The sequence below is a fragment of the Oratosquilla oratoria genome, chromosome 25 (assembly GCF_046742065.1).
Source record: "Oratosquilla oratoria isolate Oo_2021 chromosome 25, ASM4674206v1, whole genome shotgun sequence".
Taxonomy (NCBI): Eukaryota; Metazoa; Arthropoda; class Malacostraca; order Stomatopoda; family Squillidae; genus Oratosquilla; species Oratosquilla oratoria.
In genome coordinates this window covers 48,152,454-48,161,183 of record NC_134801.1, presented here as the reverse complement: position 1 = coordinate 48,161,183, position 8,730 = coordinate 48,152,454, and the positions used below count along the sequence as shown (strand labels likewise).

The window sequence follows — 8,730 nt, the reverse complement described above, 5'->3', positions numbered from 1 at the left end:
GCTGCTGATGTATTGAAACACTCCGCAATGCGAACTGACGGTTGGGGGGAGAGGAGCTTTATTTATACATGGAGCTTGCACAAAAGTATACTTTCATCAGCAACAGCAGGTAACGTTTGCGTGCGTTCGAGCCTGCGTTATTGTGTGGGTGTATGTGTGTTAAAGTTTATGTGTGTGTGCTTGTGTAGTTTCTATGTTATATAATATGTGTGTCTGGACTCGCGATTTAGAAATCTCTGGACTGACCTCACCTTTCTCAAAAATTAGTAAAATTCCTGCATGTCTACTCTTGTCATTAATCAGCATTTTACTGGTTATATTTGTGTTTAATGTGTTCATTTAAGAAATCTTTAGGCTGCAGGGAGATAAAATAAATGTTAATCCATAATCATATGGTAGCTTTACATTATACCATCTGTGAACAACCGTCTGCTTCCCCCCCCAAAAAAAAAATAGAAAAAAAGTGTATGATAGTGATTTATAGAATCATCGTGAGGTTTGCTGTCATTTTCACTGAAATCATTGTTACAGTTACTACCGTCACCATCACTAATAACATCACTACCATCACCACTATCATTTCCATTACAACCACAACCACCATCATCACTAGCACTAACACGACTAATGCCACCATCACTACACTAAAATCACTACACCATCATCACTACACCATTATCACTACACCATCACAAAACCACCATCACTACACCATCACTACAACACTATCACCACCTCCACTACCCACCACCATCATCACTATCGTTACAATTATCATCATCATCATCAGTGATAGCATGACGTCGTTACCGAGGTTTTTTTTTTTTTTTTTTTTTTTTTTTTTTTTTTTTTTTTTTTTTTTTTTTTTTTTTTTTTTTTTTTTTTTTTTTTTTTTTTTTTTTTTTTTTTTTTTTTTTTGACTGAAAGGAGGAACCTCTTCTTCCTTTCTCCATCCTTTCGCTTGTGTCAGGAGCAGTAGCGGTCACCTTCCTGGTTCATGTGGTGGGTCTGCAAGATGATGGACACTCTAAAACCCGTCAACCCCCTCACTTCCATCATGAGGTGCTGCCCTGAGAGGCTGACACTCAGTCTGAGAACTGGGCTCTGGTTCTCTCTCAGTCAACTTCAATTGTATTTCATACACATTTTCATCCATGGAGAGCTGACAACTGGCGAATGTCCCCCATTCACTGCGTATTAACTTTCAGGATTAACTTTTCGACTCCTCCAATAGTGTCTGGTAACATGATTCCGCCGCGAGAAAATCGGCATTGGCATGAGTCGATCTTGTTTGCAGACTTCCTTTCGACGCAAGGGTAACGAATTTTTGCCTTTTTTCCGTAGTGGTCCTGCAAATTTCACCTGTTCTTCTGTTCTCCTATGGTGGTAGCAAGACTGGTGATAGGAGCAGAGGTATTAGAGGAGCGTTGAAGAAAAGACGTTTTCATGGATCATACTGCTGAAAACATTGGTGATTGTAAGATAACAATGAATGATGAGATGATGAGGGAAAACGGTAACGAGTCTTGCTTATTAATAATTTTTCTTCATGAAAAACGTGACAGCTTTTGTTTAGTTTTTTTCCATGTCATGAAAACGAGTGACAGTGAAATGACTCATAATAGTTCTTTAAGCCTGTGCACACGAACTGGACAAAGGGGGAAACAGAAAGCAAGCATGCAAGTGTATGCACACAAACGCGCACACACACACACACACACACACACACACACACACACACACACACACACACACACTCGGTGGCGCAGTTGGTAGAGCACTGAACTGCCACGATAGTGGCCCGCAGTTCTCGGTTCGAATCCTGCCCAGGGCCGATATTATTTCGGTACCGCTGCGCTTCGAGTCGTTACTCTGACTCTCGTGGGCGGGGAGTTGGGTGTGTGTGTGTGTGAAAGGTCATAGCATTACTCATAGATCGGACCTACGAGCTCTGAGCTCTCTTCCAGGAGGGAAATAGCTGTCGATCACGAGTCCAACACGTGATCCAAGACCAAGACCAAGTGACCAAGTGAATACATACACACACACACACACACACACACACACACACACACACACACACACACACACACACACACACACACACACACACACACACACACACACACGTCGGTCGGGGTGGCAGCGAAGTCTGGACTCCGGTGATATCTTCAATGTTCCAGGATCACAACGACAAGGAAGTACCTGTGTTGTATTAATAGGGAAGGGAAAGCTCGTGGTGTAGTGAGAAGGTGAAGAAAAAGGAGAAGGGGAGGGATTACTGAGGAAAATGGAAGGAAATGAGGAAGGGGAAGATTGGGTCCAGGAAGTCGGACGCCATGTCAACAAAAGACGGCCAGACGATAATGGCGAAGTCGAAGAGATTAGTATGAATGTAAAAATCAGAAATATAGATAAGAGCAGTGCAATGGAGGGTGAAGATAACTATTTCCATTGATTTAATGAGGGAGGAAATGACAACCTCCCCCGACTAGTAAATCTAGAGGAGAAACTAAAAGAAATTAATAAAAATTGGGAAGTTACGTTTAACCAAATAGAGTTGATTACTCAACGAGTTCATAAACTGGAAGAACTAAAGAAGGAGAATCAGAACCTAACTAAAAAAATAGAAGAATTAAAAAGACAGTTAAGAGAAGTAAAGGATGAAAATGAAGAATTGAAGAGGAGTAATAAAGAGAATAAAGAGTCCATTGCAAAAGAGGTAAGTGGTTGGAAAAAAGTACAAGAGAACAATAAAATGGAATTTAGAGGTATAGTGGAACAGCACATGAAAGAACAAACTAAGGACACAGTTATTCAAGTGATGAGGGAGAAAGAGAATATAGTAAGAGACTTAGTGGATAAAAAGAAATGTATAAATATATTAGCGATGGAAGAGAAGTATAATCTAAATAGGACTACAAGAATAAAAAAAAGGAAAAAGTAAATAAGATATTAAAAGTAGTTCAACAAGATGACCCAGAAACAGAGAAAGAAATAGAAGAAATGTATAGACTAGAGAAATACAATACAGATAAGACCAGACCAATTAAGGTTAAATTCAGGTCACAAATGACAGCAGTGAACATCTTAGCAAAAACAGGGAAACTAGCAGACAGTGATCTATATAAACAGGTATGGATAAAAAGACAAATGAATAAAAAGGAAAGAGAGGAGGAATAAACAAAAAGACTAGAAGCTAAGGAAAAAACTAGAGAAGAACAGAGTCTGAAAAAGAGACATTCTGTTGGAGAGTAGTGAAAATGAAAGTGAGGAAATGGTTCATAGCAGAGAAAAACAGAAGGGAAATAGAAAACACAAATATAGATGGCTTAATAACAGGCTTGAACGAACTGAATGATTACCTGAAGGAAAAAGAACCTGACATAATGGGAATTGTAAAGACAGAACTGAAAAGTCCACTACCACCCAACAGTGTAGGACATGGTGCATGTAATTATTGGATTAGAAACAGAGAGGTAAAACAAGGGGGTGAAGTTATGTTCCTGATTAAGAAGGATACAAATGTGAGGAATGTCATATATGGAAAGAATAGAGTAGAGATGATTATGATGGAATTGGAGGACAAGGATAGGAAGAGTAGGAAGGTTGTAGTAAATTATGTGCCTCCTAAAACGGCTTAGTGGGAAGAGAAAGAACACAAAAATATATTAGAAGATACAAGGATAACACTAAATAAGATAATGGAAGATGGAGGAAGAATTTATATGATGGGTGACTTTAATTGTAAAGAAATCTACTAGGAAGAGATGAGAGTGAAGGGTAGAGACGACCTATGGGGAAATATACTACTTGATATGATTATAGAACATACAATAACATAATGAATACAAGGGAATACTAGCTATAGAAATGAGGAAGAACCTTCGAGACTGGACCTAATAATCACATCAGAACCCAAAATAGTGAACAAGGTCGAATATAAGACACCAATAAGTAAAAGTGACCACATATTGGTTGAACTGGAACTAAATGAGGAAAAACACATGGAAAAAACGAAAAAATATAAAGGGAAGATTGATGTACGAAAAAATATATAAAATAAAAGAATTCTTTCAAAAAGCTGACTGAGAAAAATACACAAGGAGGAAACAACAGTGGAAGATAAATGGAATATTTTGACAAAAATTTATAAAGAAGGAGTGCAAAAGTATGTTCCAAGACAAAAGCAAGAAAAAAAAAGAGTATGTACAGTGCTGGTACAACAAAAGATGCAGGGAGTTGAAAGACATAAAGGATAAAGCTTGGATGAAATAGAAAAATGACAAAAGACCTGAAAATTTGAAAATATATACTAGTTATAGAAATGAATATTTACAAGTGTGCAGAGAAGAAAAGAAAAAATACGAAAAAGATGTCACAGAAAAATGTAAAGATCAACCAAAACTATTCTACAGATTCATAAACAACAAATTGAAAGACAAACAAGAATTAGAGAAAGTACGACAAGGAGGAGTTGAATACACAGAGGAAATAGAAATGGCAGAAATTATGAATAAGCATTTTAAATCGGTGTTTACAAGGGAGAAAATACAACCTAGAGATATCGAATGGGAGGAGAAAGTCCCCCCTATGAAAGAGATAGAAGTATCAAGGAATGAAATAATGAAACACTTGAGTAACCTCGATGTCAGAAAATCGCATGGTCCAGATGAAATGGCAAACTGGATTTTGAGAGAATGCAGGAATGAACTAACAGACAAAATACATAGTCTAATAAACAGTTCACTGTAAGAAGGAAAAGTTCCAGAAGATTTGAAAAGAGCAAATATAGTACCTATATATAAAGGAGGAAACAAGAAAGACCCTACTAACTATAGACCGGTCTCTCTTACAAGTACGATAGCTAAAATTTGTGAAAGAATGATCAAAATTAGATGGGTAAGGCATTTGGAAAAAAACAACGTACTAAATCCAAGGCAATTTGGATTTAGACAAGGATGATCATGCGTCACAAACTTAATGTGTTTCTATTCAAGGCTAATAAATGTAATACAAGAGATGGATGGGCTGATTGTGCATTGCTAGACCTGAAAAAAGCTTTTCATAAGGTGCCACATAAGAAATTGCTTGAGAAACTAGAAACTGCAGGAGGAATACAGGACAAACTACTGAAGTGGATGGAAGACTTCTTGCATGAAAGAAAAATTAGTGGTGATAAGAGACAAACACTATAATTGGGATGAAGTGATAAGTGGTGCTCCACAAGGAACAATTCTGGCCCCAACAATGTTTGCTATATATGTTAATGATATGGATAAAGGAATAGAAAGTTATATGAGCTTCTTTGTGGATGATGCAAAATTGTTGAAAAAAGTGAACACTGAAGAAGATTGTGAGTCGCAACAGAGTGATCTCAATGAAGTATGGGAATGAAGTAGGAAGTGGGAAATGGAATTCAATATTAAGAAGTGCAGTATAATGGAATTTGGAAGAAGCAAAAAAAGAATAGTGGGATCATATAAATTGGGAGAAAAAGAAATAAAAAGGTAGAAAATGAGAAAGACCTGGGAGTCATTGTTATGAATAATATGTCACCTGAGAAACATATAAACACAATTTTTGGAAAAACTTATAATTTAATAAGAACAATCAAAGTGGCATTTACATATCTGGATGAAGAAATGGTGAAGAAAATACTAGTCACATTGATAAGACCAAGATTAGAATATGCAGCGACGACGTGGTCACCAAGTACAAAAAAAAAAATGTATAACAAAATTTGAAAGAATACAATGATCAATTACAAAATTTGCACCAACACTCAGAATTATCACATGAAGAGAGACTAGCAAAACTTGAGCTACAGACATTAGAGCAAAGAAGAGAGAGAGGAGACTTGATAACTATTTATAGAATCATGAAAGGCATAGAAACTATTGATAGAGAGGATCTAATAAAATGGGATAGTAGAAATACAAGAAGACACGGAAAGAAAATCAAGAAAGACAGTTATAGAAAAGACATGAAAAAGAACAGCTATCCCAACAGAGTGATAGACATTTGGAACAAATTAGATGAGAAAGTGGTGTGTGCAAAAACAATACTTCTAAAAGAAAAGACTAGCACTCTGCAACACTATATAACATGTCTTAGGTAGACCCCCAACAAATCTCTCACTCTAGCTTTGGCAGTACCGTTCTATTTCGTTGAAACATGTGTCACATATTTTGTGTGTGTCTTATTCACAAGATTCCATACCTTACCGAGTAGTGTATTTATGCTATCGTGAGACATAATTACGTCATTGACACAAAGTTGAAAATATTAACAGCGCACCTTACAGGAGGTACAGAATGGCAGTTACTGTGAGATAATTTAATGTTTGAGGTAACACAACACTTGAGTCTGAATCATAAGCCACATAGTCACTATCACAGAAATATTCATCTTCGCCATTTCAACTAGGCTGATTCTCACTTTCGTTACCCACTATTTGCGCATCTTCTAGGATGAATATTCCAACCTTGAATACATTGGAATTATTATGATTAGTTAAAGTATATATAAGTTGTTCATTGATCCCCACTTTCTCCAAGCAAGCAACCACATTAGCCCGACCGTCGGCATCAGTTGCTCGCTCCATCATTTCTTAAACTGCAACTGTTATAACTTTCAGCCTATGTATGAAATATGAAAAATCTCACTGGACAGTCTCTAAACTATAACTCAATTGAAAAATATCCGAGAAAGGTTCAAACTAATTATCAGTGGACTTGCTTCACTTACCCCTCCTAGTCAAAGAAATATTTCAATTAAAAAGGTAACACCTATTGATGGTAATAATACTAATTGCAATAATTCAGGTGAAACAGATGCAGGACAGGTTCTGGTCTAGAAAAGGGGATTGGCCTGTCCTCAGTTCAAATCGTCTTCAAGAGACCTTTTTTTAACAGTTGTTGGGGGCAATTTTCATCGTCATTTATTATTGGCAGTGTTGTTGTTGTTGTTGATTTCTTGTGTTTTGTCTTAGTTGTTGTCATTGTTATAATGGTTATGCAATGTGTCATACTCTTGTGCATTTACCGAATGTATTTACCTCATTGTAATATACAGGAAAAGAGATAAACTCACAGGGTCATATCTCTTTTTATCGAACAACCATACTTAGTTTTAAATTTGTTTATGATATAGGTAGTAAAATGTTTCACCACAAAAATATGATGGAAATTGGTACCAAGAAAATCACCAACATAACAACAAAATCTTGTTTATTCTTAGCACATACATGACCAACTCTTACAAGAGCTGAAAAGGAATGTTTACCGTTTTCTTCAACCATAAAGTGTCAATTGGTTCTTCCTAAATTATGCATTGACAAATCAAGTGGACAGTGTCATGGTGGCTAGAACTTGGAACTTTGACTAAGAAAGTGCTAATTGCTTTGGTATTAGTAGGTTTGAGTAAGATGTTTTTTCATCACTGATAACCAGATCAGGTCTGAATGAGAAGTGCGTGGTAAGTGGGATAAGTATGAGATCGAGAGAGTCGTGTGTGAGCATGAAGATGGGTGTAACTAAGTAAAGTTCGATTATGTACATGAGGACTTCAGTAATTGGTGCTCAGAGTGACACCGAGGCACCTCTCGAGGGTGTCTTGACGCGCCACCTCAATGGTGAGGGTGGCCTGATCCTCACCAGGAGGAGCTCAGCCGTAGGCAGGTGTGGGTGGGGGATGGTAGGGCGCCGGAGTGGGATGGTAGGGAGCCGGGGCGGGATGGTAGGGCGCCGGGGCGGGATACCTAGCCTCACCCTCGTAGGTGACTTTGGCTACGTAGCCGCCGTAGTCATCGGCGTCGAAGGTGACTGTCTCAATTCGGCCGTCGGGAAGAACGACGCGGTAGGAACCCGAAGTGACTTTACCGTCGCTAGTCTGCTCATGGGCGTAGTCGTTCCCGAAGTAGTCGTCCTTGACGGCGTAGGCGAATTCGAAGGGCATCCCAGGCTGATTGTAGGTTGGGGGAGGAGGAGAGTTTTGGAGTTGTGGAGCGCCCCATGCTACAGCCACGGAAATGGAGAGGAGGATTATCTAAGGGAGTCAGAGAGGAACGACGAGATTAAATCATCTATGTTGCAAATAGGAAATGTCGAAACTTAGCATTAATAAGTCTGTGAAGGAGTAATATGACAATCCCTGCTTTATATCCGACATGAATGCCATGCGCGGAGCCTTCCAAATTGCTAGAAGCAATAATGATATGAACACAACACCATTTTATCATTTACGATTTGATGTATCCAACCCACGGTCAGCCAGCAATGCCGATGTTCTAAGACCTCTAGACCTTGAAGGTGACCCTTCACCGAGGTCCAGACGTGTTCGGTGTCAAGACTAGACAAACGGTGATCGCTCAAGTGCTACTGACCTTCCACATGCTGCTGATGGATTGAAACACTCGGCGATGCGAACTGACTGTTGGGCGGAGAGAAGCTCTATTTATACATGGAGTCTGCACAAAAGTATACTTTCATCAGCAACAGCAGGTAACGTTTGCGTGCGTTCGAGCCTGCGTTCTTGTGTGCGTGTATGTTAAAGTTTATGTATGTGTGCTTGTGTAGTTTTTATGTTATATAATATGTGTGTCTGGACACGCGATTTGGAAATATCTGACCTGACCTCACCTTTCCCAAAAATTAGTAAAACTCCTGCATGCCAACTCTTGTCATTAATCGGTATTTTACTGCTTATATTTGTGCTTAATGCGTTCAT

At 38.4% G+C, this 8,730-nt stretch overlaps 1 protein-coding gene across 1 annotated transcript; it reads right to left on the bottom strand.

The window, feature by feature from the left end:
• Positions 1-7,413: 7,413 nt before the first annotated feature.
• LOC143038768 (cuticle protein 7-like) lies at positions 7,414-7,983 on the bottom strand. The gene has a single exon (XM_076208298.1). The coding sequence runs from the start codon at positions 7,957-7,959 to the stop codon at positions 7,669-7,671; it is 291 nt and encodes a 96-aa protein (XP_076064413.1). The 5' UTR covers positions 7,960-7,983; the 3' UTR covers positions 7,414-7,668.
• Between the last annotated feature and the right edge of the window lie 747 nt (positions 7,984-8,730).

Excerpts from the sequence above, each read along its gene's own strand:
- LOC143038768 (XM_076208298.1), bottom strand. The coding sequence starts at position 7,959 with ATGCCCTTCGAATTCGCCTACGCCGTCAAGGACGACTACTTCGGGAAC.